We start from the raw sequence: 25,592 nt of genomic DNA, 5'->3' as shown, positions 1-25,592 counted from the left end.
CTTCCTTAGCAAGTCTTTGGTCTCTACAACCTTAAAGACCCCATCAGTGTCTAAAGTAGAGATCATCAACCTGTCTGTACATGGACAAGGGTGTCTGTGGCAATACTTGAATGTATTTGTAATAAACTATATGTAGACTATATGTACTATGTAGACTATATGTTTAAATACCATTTCTTTGGTAAAAAATGCATTTCGATCACAATGTACATCAGAATTTTCTATGGTGTTGACTCCTGTTCAAAATACAAAAGAATGTGTTTCTCTGTGGACATGATTATGTAGCAATGTCAGTTTTGAAATAAAGCCTGTGTGTAACACTAATCCTACTTTCTTTTAATAGTTTTTCAGAAAGAAACAGCATGTTAATAGTGCTAATAACCCAGTACATTTTAGGTTATATGACATACTGTATAGCCAGTCACATTTCTTAGCTAGCTGGCTATTATGCTCATTACTGCTCCTGAAGTTATAATCCAAGGCAATATTGTAAAGTTAATGGACACATTAGTAAAGATGTGCAGACTGATACTGAAATATAGATTATTTTGATCAGAATGGTTTAATTTAAAAAAAGACAATTCTAATGTTGAGTATTGATGTTCACCTGGTAAGTTCACTTTAAGTCAGTGTTTTTTCTTGTATGATTATGGCCACATTCATACTAAAAACCACATGTGACATATAAGGTACTCAAGGCAAAAGGCTATATGAAAAATGCAAAACACACAGTACAAGAACTTTACATTTTACCATATGTGATATACCACATATTACACACTGTAAAAAATGGAACATTTCTGGCAGCAGGGGTACCAGAAAATATCTGTTTTAGAAACAATTACTTTCAGATGAAAAAAAACATTCATGAAATATATAAAAAACAGGAATTATCATTTTTGCACTTAATTTTTGGGTATTTTTTAAGAGTAAAGCAAACCCAAGTTTAGCAAATAATATGGCCAATGCCAGGTAAGACAAAGGGTCCTATTCAGCATCTGATGTGAAGTGGTTTCAGGCATGATACAAGTGTCTTTATTAGCATGATACAGTTTCTTGGCCAACTGAGAGTTAAGGGCTTTGCTAAAGGGCTCATAGACATGTGACTATTCTGCTGAGGCTGGTCACAAACCCCTGACCTATAAACCATTTTTTTCCATATGGGATCATCCATTCCTACAATTTAGTTTCACGCAAAGCAGGTTTGTACTATTTCAACTTTGTTATTTTAGGAAGTTTTCCACCATTTTCCATGATGTATACTGTAAATGTGCACAAAGTAAAGCTTTTGACAAATCTATTTCTTCACTGAGAAGTCTCCCCAGTGTCCCAAAATACACCAAGCTCTCTCTCACCTGCTAGAGGAGGGCCAGTCAGACAGCCAAGGCCCACAAACAACATGGAAAAGCCCATTGAGTTATTCACCTTGTCCACCCCAACAAGATCTACCTAAGAAGACACAAGTAGGAAACACACCAAAACACATTAGATACTACAATGTTACCTTAAGGTTCATAACAGACCAGAATGCACACAAATGACAAATCCATACCGTGTGGTGAAAACATTACATGTTTTTTTCAGAAACACATGAAACAACAGTGAAACAAAGAGAAAATTCTCTTTGCTCCATCTTGCTCTCCATACAGGTGAAAGCAAGCTTGGGGGCGTCACAGCACAGGGGCAGCCACCTAATGGCACCCAGGGATTAAGGGCCTTGCTCAAGGGCTCACAGACAGTTGACTATTCTGCTGAGGCTGGGCTTAATCCAGTGATGTTCTGATCATGGGCATAGAGGTTTAGCCAGCTCAGCCACACACTACGCCTATTCAATATCAGGGTAGTGACATACAGTATCAGTCAAATGTTTTTGTACACCAGAGGTTTTTAACACTTTTCCAATTGTTTCATAAACTGCAAAATTTTAAATCCTTGGTAAGCACTGGAAAGTTGGGTGAACAAATATAAATGAAAATATAAGTAAAAAAAAAAAAACACGTTTCGTTTATAACATGGAAAGAGTATGTAACAGTGCATGTCAGACATCCTATTAACTAGTGGTGTGGTGATGGCATAGTCAAATTCTAGGCTGTCCTTTAACTTTAAATGCACTGGTTAACTGCTTCATCCCATGAAACAGAGCAGTATGTAATGTCCCTTTAGAAAGAATACCTGGAATTTTCTCTGCTGCTATAACAGCTAGCGAAGGTTACTTTGATAATCAAAGATATGACATTTTCTTCCTAATAAGGTTACTCAAATTGCGAACATAACGTAAATTTGTTGGCAAAGAATATTGAGTGCATTTTTACTAGATAAGTGAGTGACATGCAAATGTCAATCTCAATGTGTGCAAAAACTTTGACTGGTAATGTATAATGCAAAGGACTACAGGGTGACCTACTATTATCCAGAGAGCTACCAATGTTTACCTTTGTGACTTAGCTGTCAAGCTTTATTACAACTATTGATTAACCTTAATCAAATTTGGCACTGGGCAGCATTGTGGTTTACAGTTACCACACTTCTGGGGTTGTGAAGGTTGTGCATTTCTTCTGGTTCCTCCGGGAGTACCAGAGGCATGACAGAGAACACTCTGGTGCCACATCCACACACCTTTGTGGTGTAGGAGGAAACCCAAACACAAGAGGAACATGACAATTCCACACACAAGGCTGGGATGGGAATCAAACCCACAAGCCCGCAATGCTACCTACTAAGCTAGCACACCGGCCCAGGTATAAAACAGAGGTAGATAGTTCAGATCCAGAAAGTAAAAATCCAAACTAGGATTTTGTTTCAACCAGGCAGTTGAGGGTCACAGAGTACTCAGCTGGTTGGTTGAAACAAAACCTTGTTTGGATTTTTACGTTCTGGACCTGAAATGGCCACCTCTGCAAGTAATACATTTCCATGGGGGTGATCCGGTTTGTAGGATCCTCATTGCTGAGGACTTGAGCAGCTGAACCAGGCCAAGGGGATGCCCACATAACACCTGGCTGTGGCAGATAGACAGCCATTTCCAAAGGGTGGAACCTTGTGTTGGCTTGGGGAGTGGCCAATCAGGATCCCAAGCTGTTTTGTTGTGTGGTGGGCGTGGCAATACCCTATACCTGTGCATTCTCCCCAACCTGACCTGACCTGACCTAACCAACCAGTTGAGTATAAAGATTCACAGTCAGAATACTCAGTTGGTTGGCTGAAACAAAATCTTGGTCTGGATTTTTACTTTCTAGACCTGAAATGTTCACCTCTATATAAAATAAAGTATGACACATGCGGTGTGCTATTAAGGATAAGCTCACCATTTCAGCATAGTTAGTATTTCTATTTAAGTAAAACTAAATGTAAAAACACAATCCCAAGAACCCAAATAAGACTTCTTATAGTCTTCATCTTGAAATTAACATTAAAGTGTTGATTTTAAAGTATACAGTTGTATAGGTTATTACTGCTTCAAATCTGCTTAACACTTGCACCTGGCCGTTCATTGGAAGCTCAGCTTAGCTGCACTTATGCCTAGCTGACTCCTTGACAGGTGTACATTTGTAATGTGCTATTTGCCTCACTTATATGTTGGTTTGGATAAAAGTATCTGCTAAATAAAGAAATGTAAATTATAATATAAATGTATCAAAGTACGTCCCCAGAGTCCCTAATATTTGATGTGATAAAGTATTGTTATTCTCCATGTGAAGTGCACACTCACCAGAACCGGCAACATCAATGCCATATAACCTCCACAAAAGACAGCAAAGAAAACAGCATAGACCATGAGCTGTACATAGTTGGTGGCCAGTGGGGAGAGCAGATTAATTAATCCACACAAGATCAGGTAGGTCTTATGGTAGTGGTACTCGTGCAACAGTTTCTTGTCAGCCAACCATCCAGAGCCCAGCTGGGCCACAGTCTCTGTTATGCCTGAGGAAAGTCGAATGAGAGAAAAACAAGCACATCCTCACAAAACAGCCTTATTTGCCTCTGAAACACAGTTATTATATTCGTTAAATTTTTTTCTTCTTTAATGCAAGTCACCTTTAATGAAACTAATGACTGACTACAAAAAGATTTGTAATGTTAATCCATTTTTATTTTCCTTTGAATTACTTTCATGAATAACAATGTGTAATTCCAAGTATCAAAACAATTTGTCTCAAAAATTATATGACAAGCAATATCTTTGACAAATGCATACCCATATTCAGTTAAACATGTAAGGCAGCTGGCCATATAGGACTCTGTGACTCTGGACTTCTTTGGTCCTGCACAGCACCTCACCAAGTGGGAAACCATCAACTCGGCTCTGATGAGGCTGGACAAAGGCCACTGGACCATCCTATTAGCAATCTCACCTCAACCCCAACTGTGCAAGAAAAAGTCCACTGGCAGACCCTCTTGGGCTCACTAATGATAATCCCATTCTGCTCTCCTCCACTCCCTTCCTACTCTCTCACCCCTATTCCAGGTCCCAAATAGTCACAGAAATATTCTAAATAAGCCTTTAATTAAACTGGAGTCAGATACAGTTTTATTTTTCTTTAAAAGGTATTGTAACTTTCAGGTGCGCTCGCAAGGACCGACAGGCATTCAGAGGGTCAGCCTTCGGCTGTCCATTTGGATTCTGTTGATTGGTCAATGGGCGGCTCCCTACAAACATGCAGACAACTTACTGTAACTGCCATTCAAACATTCTGTAATTCAAAATAAGAGCTGGAAAATTGTACTAGCTGGGTCAGTTCTGTCTGCTTTCAGAGGCAGGCTAAATGACCCATTTGGGTGCATATTTGTTCTATTAATGTTACAATGACGTTTAATTGAAAAACAATAGGCCAGGTTCTTAACTCAAAGTGTTACAGTAATTATAATTTCCACTAGGCTTGGGACAAGTCCTGTGTGGCTACTCTGCTACTGTAGATACAACTAAACTGCTTTTTAGAGAAGTATCTTACTGACGAAAATGTTGATTCTTGTCCTGGCTGCATGTGGACGGCGCTTGCATGCTCCCACTTCCATTGTGTGATTTGGTTTCCTCTCAGACCAAAGCAGTCTCTCTAATTTGCTCTCGGTGTGTATAAATCCTGTGATAAACTGGCTTCCTGGGTGTACACTGCCCTCTGCATTTTGCATCCAGTAACATGCTACTAGTGGTTCTCAGAATATGAATGACCTAATCATTTTATTAGTAATTTAAAATTGATATATTATTTGATAATAATAATAGTAACAAAGATTCAGACACCAATGTATCCAAATGGAATAACATTTAAATGGTTCTTTTTTACAGCATTTTCTATTGTTTCAGTTGGCTAGCTTCAATCCACTTGTCCACATTGACATTTCTAGCAGCTACATTGGTAATGAAAAAATCTGTTAGATTATATTTGCCATTAGATTATATACCTTATCATGGTAATTTTTAAACATCGGCCTAATCTTCACTATATAATTTGGGAATCTTTATTTTCTTTACTTTTAGGCTACATTTATGCTTATAATTCCCTTTGGGTTCCCCTTAAACAAAACATTTGAAAGATGACAAATTCAATGGACTGCAAAATGAAATTTAATTTTAATAAATTAAACTATTATATATTGGTCATAGGCTTTAACATTTCGTAATACACTGAAAGAACAATTTATTGCTGTTTGTATTATTTACAGTTTTAGTTGTTTCAAAATTTTGGCAGAGATTACAATACACAGCACCGGTCTGTTGCATGTCACAGGCCTAAATGGGCAAAGTACTTCCACACCACCGATGTCTTTTACCTGTGGTTTATCCACAATATCTCCTTTTTAAAAAGATATTGTGGCCACAGCACTTATTTCACACATGCACCAGCTACCTTTAAATCAGAGCTAGATAACATTTTAACAACTCTGAGCTATTAGTTAAGTTCTCCCTAAACAAGCTTGATGGGCCCAATGGTCTCCTCTCGTTTGTAAATTTCGTTTGTGAACATTCCACAAATGTTCACTGACATGGAAACATCCTCTGAGGGAGCACTCTTGAGTGCTTTTTTCTCCCATGACTTGCATGTTTTACCAGAACAGTAGTATGTAGGGTGCTCCATTAATTCAATAAATCTTGCTTTACGTTTGTTGTGCATAGGTTGTCCATTCCTAAAACAGTAATTGGGGGCAGGCCAGGTTATTTTAGTCAGCATCGACAAAAACCCTGCAGCTTGCCTTCTTCCTAGCATTTCTGAATTCTCTGTAGATTAATATTGGGTGGATTTCTTATATTTTACTGTGAACTTTCGTTTTGGATTTTGCTGGATTAGCATTATTTGATAGGTTGCTTTGGACTTACTCATTCTCCTGGTTAGTTGTCTTGTTGTTTAGGGTGTATTGTCTTGCCTGTGTTATCAATAGTCTGCCTGGCCTATTCTTTTATGTGTTCAACAAATCCCCCTTGTGTTTTTATGGCTGCATCTGTACTTGTGCTCCATTGCCGGTCCTGACAAGCCACCAGAGAGGAAGTGATGTAATTAAATTAGCTCTTGAATTATGGCAAACGTTTATCGTGCATTTGTTATATTGACATTGAGGAAAATTATATTGCTGTAGTTATCATTATTGTTATATCCCCCATATCTATCTAGCAGTTTAAAACTTTTTTTCTCAGGCTTGCATTCATAGAACACTCTGTGCACTTTCATAATGCATTCTCAGAACATTCATGAGCATCATGTAAGTACAGTGGTACCTTGGAACACAAACTTAATTCGTTCCAGAAGGCTGGTCAAGTTTGGTCAAGGTCTAAGTCAAATTTCCCCATAAGAAATAATATGAATGAATTTAATCCATTCCAGACCCCCAAATGACTGCCTGTTTAAACTTACCTACCTAATGAGGAACAGCATTAAGTAACAACATAAAACTAATACACGATGAGCACACATACAAAAGCAATAATTGTGCTCGTAATGTGCTATTTGCCTCACTTGTATGTTGCTTTGGCTAAATGTGAAATACTCCGAAGCGAGAGCAGACACACATGCACCAGCTTGCGCACTAAATATACTGTAGATAAAGCACAAAAAAAATCACATCGAACACAGGAACATAGCTTTCGCATGTTGAACTCGGTTGAGAGGTACCATTAGACTTAAAGTTGATTCATAGGCATAAGCATCCCAATAGGTCCAATCTGACCCATCTTGATCTGTACAACTTTTAGCAGGAATGGCTGAGTTCCAAAATTTCAGTTGAGAAAAAAATTCAACAGAGCCATTCGATGTCCGAGTTGGTTGAGTTAAGAGGCATTCGAGTTCCAAGGTTCAACTGTATACCTTAACAGCCTAACATATATTTTACGGATAAAAATCCTGGAACACCTGGAACTATTATGACATTCCATTATAAATCCATAGGCATCAATATGACATCTGCTAAACCCAGACTCGTCTATCAGACTGCCAGACAGAGAAACGTGATTGGTCACTCCACAGAACACATTTACACTGCTCCACAGTCCAATGGCGGCATGCTTTACAACACTCCATCTGATGCTTAGCATTGTGCTTCGTGCCGTGAGGATTGCTTGCAGCTGCTCAGCCATGGAAGCGCATTCTATGAACCTTCCAGTGCACAGTTTTTCTGCTGGGGTTAATGCCAGAGGCATAAATTTTGGAACTTTGCAGTTATTGAGACAACAGAGCCTTGGCAACTTTCATGCACTCTGTGCCACAGCACTCGACGACCCCACTCTGTTAGTTTACATGGTCTGCCACTTTGTGGCTAAGGTTCTGTTGTTTCAGAATATCTCCACCATGTAGTAATAGCACTTACAGGTGACCGTGGAATATCTAGCAGGGAAGAAATTTCATGAACTGTCTTACTGCAAAGGTGGCACCCTGTGCCATGCTTGAATTCACTGAGCTCTTCAGAACAATTTACTCTCTCACAAATTTTTGTAAACCTGACCACATGGCCAGGTGCTTGATTTCATATACCTGTGGTAATGGGTCTGAATGAAACACCTGAATTCAAAGATAAGGAAATATGTCCCAAAACTTTTGTCCATATAGTGTGGCTCTGAGGCAAACACAAGGTGCACATACCCTTAATGTATTTCCATCCATCCATCCATTTTCCAAACTGCTTATCCTATTGGGTCGCGGCCCTTAATGTATTTGAATTAGTCAATAAACAGGAGTTCAAAACACTAATAACCAAAGCTAAACTGACCACTGGACCCAATCCCCACTCAATGCCTTAAAGAATCCTTGGGAGTTCTGGCGAGACTTACAACTGCCATAATGCATGCATCCCTGTCTTCAAGTGATATGCTTGACCAATTTAAAGTAGCAGTCATCAGACCACTACTGAAGAAACGAAGTTTGGATCCACAGTAGCGCAACAATTATAGACGAGTCTCTAACGTACCATTTTTGTCTAAAGTTCTGAAAAAGATAGACAAGAAGTCATACTTGGAGACACACAACATACTGGATAGATCGCAATCAGGTTTCCATCAGGGACAAAGCACTGAAACTGCCATAAATGAAGTCATAAATGACGTAAGAATGGCAACTGAGACTAACAATACAACTGCTTATGCTTCTGGAACATAGTGCGGCCTTTGACACAGTTGACTGTTCTACTATATTACATAGACTTGAATTTTATGTTAGACTGATGTGTTTTATGTCGTATTTAAATCCAATTTATCAGCAATATCAATATGTACAAGTTTCTAATAACTGCACTTCATTGTCAATGTCACCTATCAAATATGGAGTACTGCAGGGAACACTTCTTGCTCCTATATTGTTCCATATCTACATGCAGCTATTAGGTGACATAATAAGAAGGCATAATGTTATTTATCACTCCTGTGCAGACAACACCCATATATACATTATATTTTGACTTTATCTAATTGCTTTAATGAAGTTTAGACCTAGATGAAAGAAAACTAAATGGAAGGAAAACTGAGACTCTGTTGTTTGGAGCCAAATGCACAGGTAGAAGTACTACAATCTCCACACTCCACTCTATGGGGCTGAACTTTTCCCTCAGCAGTTCAGCCCGTAACTTAGGTATCACCTTAGATACAAAGCTCTCAGTCAAATTCCATGTGAATACACCTTCGAAGGAATGCTTCCTACAGCTACAAAACATTGTCAACCTACAATGATTCCTTACTATTCAAGACACTGAGTAACTAATACATGGCTTTGTATACAGTAGGTTAGACTACTGTAATGGTCTGTTATCTGAAAGCACAAACCACGCAAAAAACACCTTGCAGCATATTCAAAATGCAGGAGCTCAAATTGTCATCAGGAGCAGGAAGTTTTAACTACTTACATTAGTTTTTCTACTTACATATAAGGCATATACCAACCTAACAGAATTAATTCGATTCGAATCGATGTTCGATTTTAGGACCACTATTGTTTCTAATTTACATAAATGATATAGATACCAATATATACAGTAAACTGGTGAAATTTGCAGATGACACCAAGGTGGGTGGTGTAGCAGATACTGAATTAGCTACAGCGGGATCTTGATTTAATTAGTGACTGGGCCGATACCTGGCAGATGAAATTTAACGTAGACAAATGTAAGGTACTCCATGTAGGGAGTAGAAATATAAAGTACAGGTATTTTATGGGTCCCACTGAAATAAAGGTAGCTGATCATGAGAAAGACCTTGGTGTGTATGTTGATGCTTCCATGTCCCATTCTCGCCAGTGTGGGGAAGCAATAAAAAAGGCCAATAGGATGTTGGGGTATATCTCCAGGTGTGTGGAGTTTAAGTCAAGGGAGGTAATGCTAAGATTATACAATTCCTTGGTGAGACCCCACCTAGAATATTGTGTGCAGGTTTGGTCACCATATCTTAAAAAGGACATCGTGGCCTTAGAAAAGGTGCAGCGTAGGGCCACAAAAATGATTCCTGGTCTTAGAGGAATGTCATACGAGGAACGGTTACTTGAGCTAAATCTGTTCAGTCTCAAGCAAAGGAGACTGAGTGGGGACATGATCCAGGTATATAAGATTCTAACAGGTTTGGATGCTGTTCAACCAAATAGTTACTTCAGCATTAGTTCAAATACACGAACTCGTGGCCATAGGTGGAAATTAGCGGGACAACATTTCAAACTGGATTTAAGGAAGCACTTCTTTACACAGCATGTAGTCAGAGTATGGAATAGTCTTCCTGATAACGTAGTGCAAGCTGAATCCTTGGGTTCCTTAGAGCTAGATAAGATTTTAACAACTCTGAGCTATTAGTTAAGTTCTCCCCAAGCGAGCTTGATGGGCCGAATGGCCTCCTCTCGTTTGTATAGATCTTATGTTCTTAATTCAAGTTTACAAGCCACATTATCCACTCAGATCATGCAGGCTTCCTGGTCATTCCACATATAAAGTAAAATCTTTTGCTACAGGGCCCATATATTGTGGAATAGTTTGCCAGTTCATGTTTGGGATGTCAAATCGGTTTTATTTTATAAATCTCAGCTGATAGTACAACCGATATTTTATCTTGTTAATGTACATTTAGCTCGATAGCAATGCATTTTTCCCCCTACTGCTGCAGTTAATTAATAATCCTAATAAGACATTGGTTGTATTTTCATGCTGAATGCAAACAACTTCAGAATAAATAATTAATAAAAACACACAAGCAAACAGAAAAAAACCATGTAAACTGTTGATGTTGCCAGATGTCATGTTTCTCTGGGCCCAGTACCTAAGTGCTGTGCACAGCTGCACATTGTGATGGGTTTAATGCCTATATGGTTTGGGGAGAGTTGTACACTCAATGCTTCACATGTATAGAAATTTCAAGAGCGCCTTAAAAACACTTATTGTTCACGTTGCTATCAACGAGTTGGAGTTGAGTCCAAGTAAAAAAATAACAAGCTGCAGTTGTCATGCCCTGCTCATCCGATCCTCCTGTGTACCACGCCCCCCTCACTACCTCGTGTGGAGTCTCGATGTAACCAGCTGTTTCCTGTCATGTTGATTAGTCCTGTGTATTTAAGTCTGCATTAAAGTATATTTCCCCAGTCCGGTCATTGACGTTATGTGGTTGTCTCCTGATAGTGTATTTCCTGTGATTAAACACTGTATTCTCCTGACACCTTGAGTCCTGCCTCGGCATCCCTGGTCCACGCTCCCCAATATAAAACAAAATGACTGGACTCGACAAGAAGACTCCGCGACGCAGGAGGCTCATCTGCCAGCAGTGGCTTCTGCTTCTTCCTCTCCTCCTCCATTGTCCCCTTCACGTCTCTCTTCACCTCCTTCAGCAATCCCTCTGCCTTCCTCCTCACCCCTTTCGGCATAAGGAGGAAGGCGGTTGCTGAGGGCCCCTCCTGTTCCGGGCCTCGCGGTTGCCTGTGGCCCCTGCGGCTCCCATCTTCTGCCCGTCGGGGTTCCCTCTGGCTCTCTGGTGCCCCCCGCTCTTTGCCTCTTTTCCCCGTGTTTGCTCCTCTTCCCTCTGTCCTGACTTTGTTGCCTCCTGGTCCCTTCGCTCCTCCTTTCGTCGGTGTGCCCCCTGCTGTTGTCCCTCCGTTGTTCCTCTCTAGGGTGTCCCTGTTTGTGTCTGCGTGGTTTTTCTTGTTCCTGTTCTGTGTGTCCCTGCTGTTCCCTCTGTTTTGTTGATGTTTCTTGCTTTTGTTTTTCTAGGTCCTATGCCGTCCCCAGTTTCGCCCACTCGGTGTCGTTGGGCATGCCTGGAGTGCGCGTACCTGGAGAGCAACTTTGGAGGGGGGTTCTGTCATACCCTGCTTGCCCAACGCTTCTGTGTGCCACGCCCCCCTCGCTACCTCATGTGGAATCCTGATGTCACCAGCTGTTTCCGGTTATGTTGAATAGTCCTGTGTATTTAAGTCTGTGTTAAAGTATGTTTCCCCAGTCCGGCATTATGTGGTTGTCTCCTGATCGTGTCTTCCCTGTAATTAAACCCTGTATTCTTCCGACACCTTGAATCCTGCCTCTGCTTCCCTGGTTCATGCTGCCCAATACGTAACAGTAGGTGGAGTGAAAAGTTAATTTAAGAGCGGCTCAAGTGTGACTGTAGTTTGAGTGACAAATTTGAGTCCCCATCTCTGCTCTCAATAAAGAAATCAAAATAATAGCAACATTACTGCATTTATACAACAAAGCAGCACTCAGTGTTTTTAGTCCTTTGTTAGAAGAAACTGTAGGATAAACTACTGTATGGCTTTTCCACTATTTTCAAAAACTGACAATGTAGTGCAAGGACGCCTAAATAAAAAAAAATGCATAGTCCTTCATGTAACTTTAAAGTCACATGAAAAGACAAAAGATGCTGATCAGACTATACTCTGTTCAACCATGAACAAAAAAAGAGAATTTGAATTTGGAAGGAAAATGCAACCACATGTTGATCAATGTATATAAAGAACATATAAAGTTAATATTAAACTATACCCAAATTACAATTTTACAGAGGATGATGATGATGATGATGAAAGGTGGACCTATACCTGATATTTGTAGCAAAGTATCCAAAGTGAAAGAAAGGAGGAAAATACAGCAGTGAGAAAAGTAATATGACAAACCCTGTTTTAGTCGACCAGACATAATATGGTGGACTGTTGCATGCTATTGGAGAATTTCACAAATAATCCCAAGCAAAAGGTCAAACCATGTAGCTTTCCCAGAGGATAAAAATTTCTTTGTGTTGCATGGACAAAGTTCTGTGAATCCTATTAGGAATCTTAGAAAAAAATTCCAGCATAAGCAAATCTGACTATCCTACACTCTCAGAAAAAGGGTACTAATTTGTACCTTTGTCATTGGGGCTGTACCCTCAAAGGTCTGTCAGTTGTGCCCTTAACTTTACTAAACCTTTTAAGGTACAGAAATAGACTATGAGGAACTTTTTGTACCATCAGAGGTACATTAATGTTGTTTGTCCCATGGTTAGTCCATTTCTGTACCATAAAAGGTAGTGTAACACGTACCCTCGACCTAATTTTATAACCCTTGTACAGAAGAAGGCTTCTAGCCAATTTCAGACAGGTCCTTAGAAAAACCTATCATTGATTAAACAGGTTGATTAAACAGTTTTTGGTACAGTACCTCTCAGTGAGCCAGCACACCTACTCTATGCAAAATCACTTTAGTATGACGGATCCAAAACAGTCAGCTCATGGTCAACTTTTTGATGTTAATCTAAATATTATGGGAAATCAAACACAATTGTGTACACTTTTTTAATATCTAACATTTCACACTTCAAATGGCTTATACTGTACTTCCTGTACTATAGACAGAAACCTCTAACAGAAACTGTATATCACATCACTTTTGTCACATTACCAAAACTTACCAGCAACAGAGATGATAAAGGATGCATCCATTGGGTCAATCCCAAGGTTTCTTGCTCGAGCCGACAAGTGAAAGTAGGGAATAAAATAAGCCAACTGACTAAAGACTACTGACCATGTAAAGATGCAAAAGAAAGGATTTTTCAAGAGGGAGAAATCCAACACTTTCATCTTTTTCATAAACTTCTTGCTGCCATTATTGCATTGCGATGCATTTTCCATAGCTAGTGGCCTTCCATTTTGTTCCAGGAAGACTTCCTCTGATCTGGAAAAGGAGACTGTAGCGCTAATATTGTGTGTGACCAGCTTTGCTTGCTCTGATGTGAGCAGGGTATTTGGGTCAGATAGTGGCTTTTCAAAAGCCTGTGTGCCAGATGAAGAGGCTGATGTGACAAAGCCATTTGTTTTCATGTCATCATGGTTCCTGCATGAGCTGGGAGAAGAGTGTGGCTTCATAATTGCAGGCCTCAGTAGCATCCCAGAGGCTACAAGGTGTAGCATGAGACCTCCCAAAATCAACAAAGCACCTAGAAGAGAAGAACACAGTCTTCTTTATCCATTTATTATTGCAAATTCCTTTAGTTTTATAGACAAAAAACAAGTGTTTCAGTTGTCCAAGCTAACCACTTATTATACATCTTTCAGGATTGAAACATCTGAATGTAGTCTGTTGAGCTGTTTGAATACCTAAACCATTAATTACATTTTAAGAATGTTGTATATAACGACATTCTTATAACGAACCACTTACATATAGGAAAGGTACAGGAATCTGTATAATAAAATTAATATTGCACTTTATTTACAGTGATACTGATCTCCCTTTTGCTCTAAACATCAGCATGCAGTCAGTACTGTGGGATGTGAACCAAAAAATTCTAAATTTGATGGCCATTGGTAGAATTTTAGTTATATTACCAACACTGTAATATTTTCAAAGCGATGATATATTAATAATTTAAAATATTTAAATCATAAATTTTCTGGAATGGATTCACATCTGCATGGATCCATATCCAGAGGCAGAATATAATTGTAGTTCCCCTAGATACATAAATAGATATACAATCAGACAGATAGACACACACACACATAGAAATAGAATACAATTTGCATACCTCTCCAGGCATACTGGTCAAGAAGGAGCTGAGAAAAGGGAGCTAGAGCAAAGGTCAAGCCCATTCCAGAGCGGCCAATGGAGTACGCTGTCGCCAGCCTCTTCCTAAAATAGTTGGCGATGACAACAGAGGAGGCTTGATAAAGAAGTGCAAATCCAAGACCTGAAAAACACAGTGTGGTGGCAACAAATCAGTAATGTTCACGTTTTAAAACTTTATTCTAATTAGTTTGAAACCCTAAACCTAACCCTGACCCTGACTGTAACCCTAGCCTGAGCATATTGCAGATTGAATTTTTCTTAGTAAAACTGAGATGTCAATCAATTATGCTTCTTTGTAGTATTTTGTCATGCTTAACCTGAGATGGATAACTCAGGTCCAGGAAATAAAAATCCAGATCAAGATTTTGTTTCAACCAACCAGTTCAGTATTCCATGGCTGTGACTCTTTAAAACTCAATTGGTTGGTTGCAATAAAATCTTGGTCTAAATATTTACTTTCTGGATCTTACTGTACTTTTCACCTCTGTGCTTAACAAATTGTGTTCCGCTAAACATGAATGAATAAAGTACAAAGGTTAACTAAAAGTTACAAAATGTTTGTACCATAAATGAATAATGCAGATGCTCAAAGCCATAGGTTTGGTTTTGATTTGGTAAGGACCAAATCAACATTGAACCCCCCCCCACACCCACACACACACAGTCCTCCCACAATATTAGTAGGGACATGCATCCTTACCATGCATACCGAAATCTACATCCTCGCAGATGCAAGTTTTTTTTTAAATCCATAGACAATTAAATACAAATCGACAGCTGTACATTTAGAATTAAAACCAGCATACTTGGTACGCTGAAGCTGTAAACCTCTGACAGTGTAGTAATAATTCTCTATAGTTTAGTTTTTATTTTGGTGACAAAGCTACTAATAAGGATCAAATAAAATTATTTTAATTCTCAAATGAGCAGAAGAGTAAGAAAGAGCTTGACAAGTACATAATTAATTCTTACTCATGCTAAAAGCATTTTTACATTTTACTTATATATGCATTCTCTTGAAAAAATCTGATTTAAAGGAAGACCACTGCTGGCCCGAATGCTCACCTACAACCAGTCCCAAACTGACGTACAAGAAGACCACACTTGTGGCCAGGATGCTCACAAGAAAGCCAGTGCTGACCAGCAGTGCTCCTGCAATCGAGGTGATTCGGTTACCAAACTTAGCACAAGCCAATGAAGCCAGGGGACCTAGAGAAGAGTGAAGGGGAACTGTGGGCTCCATTGTATCACTTCTGTCATATTTCTTTGACAGACAGCTTGGGCTGACCTCCAGAGAGACGCAGGCTGGACATGATGGAACCGATCCAGCTGATGCTTTCTGAAGATGCCCCAAAGTCGTCCTGAAATGCCACAAAGAAAATTCCAAAGCTTTTCAGGGTTCCCATCACCAGTACATTCACCTGTCATTGAACAAGAACACAACAGAACCCACCATTAGAGGTCAATAAAAAAGGCAATTTTCATGTGTAGGATAGCAAGACAAGTGACCATGAGCACAAACATGTGACATTTCGAAACACACTTTAAGTCAACCGGCAGCTGTCATGTACAAGCGTAGCATGGACCGGGGAAGCAAGAACAGGACTTCAGGAATCAGGTGAACTCGGGATTTTAATTGGGAAAGGATAAACAGGACCACACATACAACCACACAATGTTAATGACCGGACTGGGGAAACATACTCTAACGCAGACTTCAATACACAAGACTAATTAACAAGATCTAGAAACAGCTGGTAACATAGGGATTCCACACGAGGTAGATGAGGGGGCGTGGCACAGAGGACGATTAGACGAGCGGGGCATGACAGCACCCCCCCTCCCCCCCAAAAGGCACGCCTAAGGGGAGCAAAGGGACGAGACCGGGGACACGATGGCACCTGGGGAAACAAAAGCAACAATATTAATGAGGCAAGGGGAAGAGGACCAACACAAAGAACAGGCACAAAGACAACAACCACGACAACAGTTGACACACCATGGGGAACGCAGACACGAACACGGACACCCAGGAAGGGAACAACAGGGGGACAACAGCAGGGGGCACACCGACAAAAGGACCTCCTCGGGGACAGGGACTGGGGAATCAGGAGCCTCGGAGGCTGGATCAGGAATCACGGGGGCTGGATCAGGAACTGTTGGGACGGGATCAGGAACTGGAACTGGGGGTTGTGCCTTCGGTGTGGGACGGCCGGGGGTTGGGCCTCGGCTGCAGGCTCACGCATCTAAAGTTGTTTTGTCAACCAAATCCATTTCTCCCTTTAGTGCTCTTGTTCCAACATGCAATACGCGACATGAAACATATTCCATATTTAACAACATAGCTGCATGGAGTACATGGAGAAGTTGGTCCCTAAAAAGAATTCGACATCCATGATATGGAACTTATTAGGATTTTCCAAAAGCAACACAGCGCCAACAACAGTTATTTGCAGAATGTGCAAAGATAAGGTCCACACATAAGGTCCGCACAACAAACCTTTTTCACATCTTCAAAAGAAAACACCCAAAAGAATATGCTGAGTATGTTTTTCTTTTAGGTTTTATTTCCCCATATGCCTATTTTTTTAAATAGAGGAATTAATTTGCAACTTGCAAATTATTCTGAAAAACATACATGTAAAAGAAAATGTGATAAGATCAAGGATCGTGATCCTGATACCATATTATTGTAGCTGTGTTTGTGCTGAAAACAAAAATATACATCACACTGAATCATTATGTTTTGTGCTGCTGATACACACAGAAAAGTCAGAGCATCTCCAAAGACTTTCAGAAGGCCTTTGTTCCAATACTCAGTCTAGGGTTGAGGACCGACAGAAAGGTAAAGGGAAAGGAGAGGGGAAAACGAGACAACCAGGGGATGGGAAAAGGGAACACGGGAAACAAAGGGATCTTTTTTGTATTTTTTTATATTTATTCACAAACACTTTTACAAACAGTAGGGCAACAGACTTCGGGAGTGACACGGCCAAAACAATAAACAAAACAGTGCTAACAAATGAATCTAAACTAAGCTAATTCTAAACGAAATGAAAACAGGAAAACAATGACAAAACTAAATCTGACTCCCTTACCAAAACAACTGTAAACCACACGAACGCATAAACAAAACAGCAGTGACTGCCTGCGCACCTAACAGACGCGAACATACAGGAGACACAAAAACCCGAAACACAGTATCCAAAGGGGCGAGCCACAGAGAGTAGTCAGGAGGAAAGCGAGAGATTAAAACCAGAAGACGATCAAACCAACGGCAAAGCGAAAGTCAAAAACCAGGAAACCAAAAGTCTGTCATGCACAGGCAATCAAAACGCAATCAAACCAACAACAAGCAAACAATGAGCAGAGCTCCCGCTAATCTCCTGCCACGGCTTTTTTAATCCTAGATCCGGAAGCAGTGTCGAAGATCGGGGGCGTGGCCAGGTCCGGGAGGCGGAGTCGAAGGGAGCAACATGCGACGAGCTGGACCTGCAGGGTAACCCCTCCCCTGAACCTTACGGTACGTAACACCCCTCCCCCCAGAAGAGTGAACCCGGCAGGTGTTCGCAATCCTCTTCAGGGGTCCTACAAGAAAACGCACCCAAGAGCAAAAACACACAGAGCCAAAAAAACATAAACCGCCTGCGAATAACTGAAGGTGCCGAGGTGTCAAGTTCCGGAGAGGGCAATTTCCTCATCAGCACATGGTTGCGGTGAAGATATGCGATGGGGTGGTTCTTTAACTCTGCCTTGTTCACAACGGAGGTACGACAAGCTTCTAAGGAGAAATCCTCCGCCTGTGGAGAATTATATACTAGTTGCCAAGTTAACGGGATAGTTCAACATTCTGCTGCATTAACATAAGGTTTGTAAAATCACCTCAGCTCAGCCCAGACAATGGTGTTCACATGGTGTTCATTTCTTTACTTACATCAGTTATTAATACTTATATCAGTTACTAATTTTTCAGCTATTTATTTAACATAAAACTAACTAACTACCATCTTTGGAGAACTGTTTTAAAAAAATATTACAGGCTAGAATATGTGCCGGTCTCTAACATGGATTGTAGCAAATGCTCAAAAGTGTGGCTTCATTACACTAGACATGAAAAGGATAAAGCAGAGTGCAATAATAGAATGCATGAATTAATAAGTTGCTCAAAGGGTTGTACATCCAACCTAGCCAAACATTTAAGGCTGCACAAGATCAATCTGAAGGGGTGTTTGATGCCTTGTGGTCTCCAAGCCTGAATGAACCATCTTCAGCCAATGGTGGAAGTAGCACCTCAGTAACAATGGACAACCAACCGTGACACACCATTATCATTGACATTAAAGGGAAATATGACCAAAGAAAAAACTGAGGAGTGCCCCAAAGCAGTAACCACATGGTTTGGTTTGGTTGCAAGCAGGTCTTGTGCACTGCACTGAACGCACTTCAGTTAGCATTTTTGAACCATTGCTCCTGGGACATTCTGAATATTCAGAATAAAGATATTTTTTGTTATTTAAACATTTGTTCTTTATTTCACCTCAATGAAACTGAAATGGGAAATCGATAAGAACCAGAATCAATAAAGTTCAAACAATACCCAACCCTGTGTGCTGTCAGTCCTCAACTCCTGAGTCAGATTGTTGCCAAGAGAAAGCTGTTTAGTTCAAGCTGACATATTTATCAAACCTTGTGTTTGGAACTTTCTACAGTAGGTCTTGTTCTTGGGTTTCTGCATAATTAATCTTTGGAATAATCTTAATTCTCACTGCCTATATTTTCCTCCTTGTACTTGAGTCTGATCCACAATGCCTGCTTAAAAAGCAAGTCAGAGACAATGCCAGTTGGGCAGCAAGTATAAGTGGAACTAGAAGGATCAGGCCTTGCAATGGATTTTGGCTTTAGAAAAATGGAACACTATCTCACTGTTAGTGATATATGGTATATTGAAAGGTACCAGCTGGAACTAAGCCAGAGTCCACACCATATAACTTTAGAATTAAGCATGGTGAAAGACCTAAGATGTGTATGGGGATACTCACCAACCTCCACAGCCTGTAGCCTGTGAAGCTGGTGTCTTTCATGATGGACAAGAGGCTGCTCCTATGCAGCTGTGAAGGGACACTGATCACTGCACATACCTCCTTCTGAATATGGGCCCTTGGGTATAACTAAGCCTGGCCAATTATTTCCCAACCATTTCAGAACCTAAAAACATGACATAATTATATGGGTCAAGCTACCCTTACTGTGTTTTTGAATGGATAATAACGTTTTGTTAGCACTGCCTGCAAGGCTATGAAAGGCCATGTATTAGAGGACCACTATTGTCGTAAAACAAACAGCACTAAATATTAGACTGAGGATGCTAAATAACCAAACTGGGTAGGAAACAGGATTAATCCATGTGTTAAAGGCTGTATTCTTTTTGTATTAAAATCAACTTGAGTAAACACAGGAAGACCAAGCAAAAGACAGAATAAACAGCAAGGGCAGGGATCCTGAAAGTGTGAAGGCCATAGTGTCACCCACTGAGCCACAGCACCACTCCTTACATTACATGCAGTCTTATAATAATATACAATATGAAATTATATAGATCCACATTCAAAAGAAAATGTGCACCCGGGACATTTTAGACCTTAAAGCTGCTTTTACAATGACCAGTGGGTGAATGCCAAAACATTTTGTGAAAGTACCTATTGTAAACAGACATACAGCTGTCACTTTTTTTTATTGTATGTATATAGATATATTATCCATACAAAATGTCCATCTCTGTATCAATAGTAATAGTAATAATATTGTTACAGAGTGTTTTACCATTGTTATGAGAATGTTTACATTTAAATAACTAACAATTGGTGACTTAAGAATTTCTCTGGAAAAATATATACACTATATGGACAAAAGTATTGGGACACACCTCTCAATCACTGGTTTCAGGTGTTTCATTTAGACCCATTGCCACAGGTATATAAAATCAAGCACCTAGCCATGCAGTCAGGTTTACAAACATCTGTGAAAGAATGGGTCGTTCTGAAGTGAATTCAAGCGTGGTGCTGTCATAAGATGCCACCTTCGCAATAAGCCAGTCAGTTGTTGCAATTTCTTCTCTACTGTCTATACCATGGTCAACTGTATTATTGCACGGTATTATTGCAAAGTGGAAGTGTTTAGGAACAACAGAGACTCAGACAAGTAATTACAGATCACATAAAGCAACAGAGTGGGGTTGCCAAGTGCTGTGTGCATAGTGTGGCCAACCTTCTGTTGACTCAATAACTGCAGAATTCCAAACTTTCTCTGGCGTTAACCCTAACACAAAAACTGGGTGCTGGGAGCTTCACGGAATGAGCTTCCATGGCCAAGTAGCTGCATGCAAGCCTCACATCACCAAGCACAATGGCAAACGTCGGATGGAGTAGTAAAGTATACTACCAGTAGACTCTGTAGCAGTGAAAACATGTTCCGTGAAATGACGAATCACGTTTCTCTGTCTGGCTGTCTGATGGACAACTCTGTGTTTGGCAGATGCCAAAAGAATTTTACCTGCATGACTGCATTGTGCCAGTTTGGTGGAGGAGGGATAATGGTGTGGGTTGTTTTACAGAGGTTGGGCAAGGCCTCTTAGTGCCAGTGAAGGGAACTATTTAATGTTTCTGCATACCAGGACACTTTGGACAATTGTATGCTTCCAACTTTGTGGGAACAGTTTGGGGAAGTGCCTTTTGCATTTCAGCATAAATGTGTCCCAGTGTGCAAAGCAAGGTCCTTAAAGACATGGTTAGGCGAGTTTTTTGTGGAAGAACTTGACTGGCCCAAACAAAGCGCTGACCTCAACCCAATCCAACACCTTTGGGATAAACTCTGGATGTATAGGCAAAAATTCCCACAGACAACCTCCATTAACTTGTGGAAAGCCTTCCCAGAAGAGTGGCAACTGTTATAGTTGCAAAAGGGGTACCAACTCCATATTGATGTCTATGGATTTAGAATAGAATTTCATAAAAGTTCCTGTCGGTCTAATGCCCAGGTGTCCCAATACTTTTCCCCATATAATATATAATAAAAAACATGTATAGTGTATTATAAACAGGGATGCACATAACTGTCACACAAGTGCATTTGCTGCATAAAGCAATACATGCGGCAGTTTGTTTCCATGATATTGTAAATGCAAACTTATTTTATGTGCATTTGCATTGTTATGACAAGATACTTCCAAGTATATTAACCTTTATATGGCTGATGCATACTTCATTCAGAGTATAAAGGTTAAAATGCATGGTAATTTCCTGCTATTAAAGTTGCAACTGCACATAAAATTTGTATGCATTTGTGCTGTACTGAAAGGAAATTTCTGCCTGTATTGCTTTATACAGTGAATGCATATTTGTGTACCAGTTATGTGCATCCCTGATTATAGAGCCATAGGCACTGGAATGGAGGAGAGAGTTCAATCAGAATAACTAGAGTACTGCTAAATGAGAGATGGGAGGCATTAAATGTCAGAACAACCTTTATAACTAGACCACAAGCCAGGGGGACAATGGAAACCAGGAGGGCAGCAGTTTCGTTTTATGATGGGGTTTTGAGATTTAAAGTCAGCCAACTATTTGCTTTTCAGCCAGCTTGACAGCCGTAGACAGGAAGGGGAGCTGATGGCACCTCAGCCGATCTCCGGTGGCCTGCAGGAGACTGTTGCTGAATATCTGCAGCGCGGCTTCACTTCATCAACAGTACAAACTTCTTCAGGTAACACATGCACTGCGAGACATTGGAGTAGCTGGGGGAGTCAGTCAAGTAGGTCCCACAGGGAAGCTAATCTTCTGAAAGAAAATGCAATGTCTTCTGCTGTTGCTGCTCACAGGTGAGACAAACCTACTGTTGCCAATTAATGATTAATTGGTCCAGGATGTGGCCCAATGTCAAAATGTTCACATCTCTCAGTACCATCCTGGGTTCTGGCACCACTTTTGAGAATTTTAGCAGCTTAGGAAATAGACAGTGATAGGCCAAAGTTCATTATAGAGTCTCTCCTTTCAAGAACAACAAGAAAGTAAGGGAGGGGGCACATGGGGGAGACTTGCTGATTACAGAACAAAAAAACTGCTATGTGGCTGGGAAGAAAACTACTGGAAAAACACAAGCTTCCTTGCTGCTACAATAAACCGCAACATGTTTTGGACTGTAGGGGGAAACCAGAGTATCCAGATAACCAGAGGATCCCCATAACAACATGGGGAGAACATGCAAACACAACAAACATGGAACCTCATACCCTGGTTCCAGAGGCGTGAGGCAACAGTGCTAACTACTGCACCACTGTGCCGCCCAGGGGTGCATTTCCTTTACAATGACAAAAGTTCATGAGAACATACTGTAAGAACATAAGAAATTTACAAACGACAGGAGGCCATTCGACCCCAAAACCAGCACGCCCAGCAGTACAGAAGGCCTAGAACTGCCCACCCATGACCTGGACATACATTATGAGATCGCTCACAGTGAGGCGTTGTGAGTATGCAATTTCCGAGCGCTCTAACTCTCTGTCTTTGTTTTAGCTCCCTTCAGCCCGACTCTCCCTGCCTCCACTTCCCCATTTCACCCCAACAGAGCTTGCCTGCCAAGGAGCTACTCACACTTTTAATGAGTGTGTGAGACTGTCCATTACCCTAGATGCTATCATGAAAGAACAGTGACGCTCAACTTACCACCTTGATAAGACTCTGATCGCCCAACATAGAGACACACATTCACCCAACATAGAGACACACAGAAATGAACGCTGTACACATACTCTCACTCCCCATATATACTCTATGTGGACCCCATTTTTTCCTCTGGCGAGGAGACCAGAAGACCACCCCGGACCCCGCAGCAGCCGAGAAGCCCACCAGCCCAGACCCCGACCAGATGGCCAGCTCTTCCTCTCACAGCCTCCAGCCCCAAATGGCGAACAGAGAATGGGGGTGTGAAAAGACCCCATGCCCCCTTTCACCCACTCAGATGTGGTGTTGGTGCGTGTTGTTCTAAAGTGCTTTTAAAACAGGTGAAAGGCATGACGCTAACCACCCCCTGCCGACCAACAGCTGGTGTTAGCTCGGCCCCTCCCCAGAATCCTCAATGTCTATGTGCTATTTAAAATTGAGAGGCGGGCCCTGGCACCAGAGGTAAGGCTGAATGAACAGACCGCCCTCTGGATGCCATTCTGTGTGCTCACCCCCAAGGCCCTAAATGTATGTGTCGTGAGAGAGTAAGTAATGAGAGTGTCTAAGTTGTGATTGAGATACAGGTGGTCGCGAGGGGACAGAGGAGGGATACCTCCCCTGTATCCCAGCCACGCACCTGCACCTCAAAGCCCTACGTGTGTGTTGGTGTGATGGATTTATTATTTTGCACTATTAATACTTGTAAATATTAACATTTATTTTATTTATTTTATTTTTTATCTTTATTTAACATATTTTCTATATGTTTATGTAAAGTTTGGGGGAACACGAGTTACAGGTAGCGATGCAACATTGTTATCTGTATATGACAATAAAACTTAAAACTTGAGACATATCACCCCAGGCGAACGGACAGGCAGAGAAAACAAACCAGGAGATTGGTATGATCTTGCTAACTCTCTGCTCCTCACGGCCCCAGGAATGGTCCCGCTACCTGCCTTGGGCGAAATACCCCTGGAATTCCCTGGTTAATCCAGTCAAAGGTTTGACCCCTTTTCAGTATGTGTTTGGCTTGCAACTCCCTCTTTTCCCATGGAAGCCATCCTCAACAGAGGTTCCTGCGCTGGAACAGTGGTATCAGCGATGCGAGCGAGTTTGGAACCGAACTCACCGACAATTAACTAGGCAGACCATGCAGACCAAACATTTCATGCCCCCCAAATAATTTCCACGGCTGCACTACACTGTACTCATAGGTGGATTATGGGTTGGGGGGCATTAGGGGGAGGCCAAGCAACGTCCTCCACCTTATGAAGGTAGTCTTAGTCATTTTTAGTTTACGTTATCCTGTATCAATGGCAGTGCTAGCTATTTAATATAGCCCAGAGCTGTCTTAGATTCTATATCAGTTTTGGCCAACTGTGTTTTTCGGGGCCCCAAGGCCCCATCAGTTGCCTAGAGGGACCTCAAGGGATTGTGATACATTAATATCCTGACTATACTATTATGTTCTGAGCAATATCAGAGCAGCCGTTTATCTGCAAAACTCTTGTATCTGCTCATCAACTGTACCTGGCAATACTTTCTTGTCTATTGACATTTTAGTCCAGTACTTTTTGTTATGTACCTTGCCTCGTAAAGCACTTTGTTGTGTCTGGAATTTTGAGCACAATTAGTAATTGATTGCCTAATACTAGTGCATTTTGTCCAGTACTTTACATTCTTGTAGGCTGCGTTATGTCAACTGTTTCAAGTGCTACATCAAAACTCTTTCCTTTCTTGAATCTCAAAAGTAAACATTGCATTTTGTGCAACTACTACATTTTGTATTAAATGAAATCATGACAAAGCAAATGGATGGCCCTCCTCTCTCAGCTATATTTTTAAGGCAGAGACAAAATCGCATCCAACGTGAAACGGCTATAAAAATGCAATACACGATGCAGGATGCGACAAAATGTGAACATGGTTTACTAAAATCTTCGTAAACTAAAACTACATAGCACAATATTATAATTCAAATATTCAAAAAGAAGACACTTTAGTTACAGCATTATATTTGCAGAATGGTAGCCTACACAAGAATTGAGGCAGTTATATAAAGCACAATGTAATAAAGTCAAGTACTTACCAGAAAACAATGCAACACCACCACCCAACCCCAACCTCCGTCTGGGGGATCAGCAAAGCAAAGGTCCGTCTGTTCCTTCCTCTTATTGATGATGCTGGGCTGTTCAGAAGAGGCCATCTTCACTGCTTTAACTTCACTAGAAAATACAAAACATACATTTAAAATTTCAGTTTAAGGCAAGAGAAACTTGGTTGAAATGAATACCTCAACTCATTGTCAAATATACATGCACAATGTTTTTAAAACCAGTCCCTCAAAAAACATCCACATAAAGGCAATTTTGGTGAAGACATGGGCCTTTGAATAAC

General features: G+C 40.7%; 1 protein-coding gene across 6 annotated transcripts in view; it reads right to left on the bottom strand.

Moving 5' to 3' along the window:
• slc16a4 (solute carrier family 16 member 4) overlaps nucleotides 1-25,592 on the bottom strand; it is a 38,332-nt gene that overhangs the window by 4,713 nt on the left and 8,027 nt on the right. For 5 of the 6 annotated variants that reach the window (XM_048998574.1, XM_048998575.1, XM_048998576.1 and 2 more), the window contains 7 exons: nucleotides 25,285-25,420; nucleotides 15,770-15,902; nucleotides 15,547-15,690; nucleotides 14,441-14,602; nucleotides 13,325-13,849; nucleotides 3,710-3,921; nucleotides 1,356-1,449 (listed from right to left, as the gene is read on the bottom strand). In XM_048998574.1, coding sequence (XP_048854531.1) covers nucleotides 1,356-1,449; nucleotides 3,710-3,921; nucleotides 13,325-13,849; nucleotides 14,441-14,602; nucleotides 15,547-15,690; nucleotides 15,770-15,902; nucleotides 25,285-25,420 — 1,406 coding nt within the window. The remainder of the gene's footprint in view (nucleotides 1-1,355; nucleotides 1,450-3,709; nucleotides 3,922-13,324; nucleotides 13,850-14,440; nucleotides 14,603-15,546; nucleotides 15,691-15,769; nucleotides 15,903-25,284; nucleotides 25,421-25,592) is intronic. The other variant, XM_048998579.1, reaches the window with a different exon arrangement.

The sequence above is a fragment of the Brienomyrus brachyistius genome, unplaced genomic scaffold (genome assembly GCF_023856365.1).
Source record: "Brienomyrus brachyistius isolate T26 unplaced genomic scaffold, BBRACH_0.4 scaffold38, whole genome shotgun sequence".
Classification (NCBI taxonomy): Eukaryota; Metazoa; Chordata; class Actinopteri; order Osteoglossiformes; family Mormyridae; genus Brienomyrus; species Brienomyrus brachyistius.
Note: the sequence above shows the minus strand (reverse complement) of the source record. Positions and strands in the feature narration are given on the sequence as shown.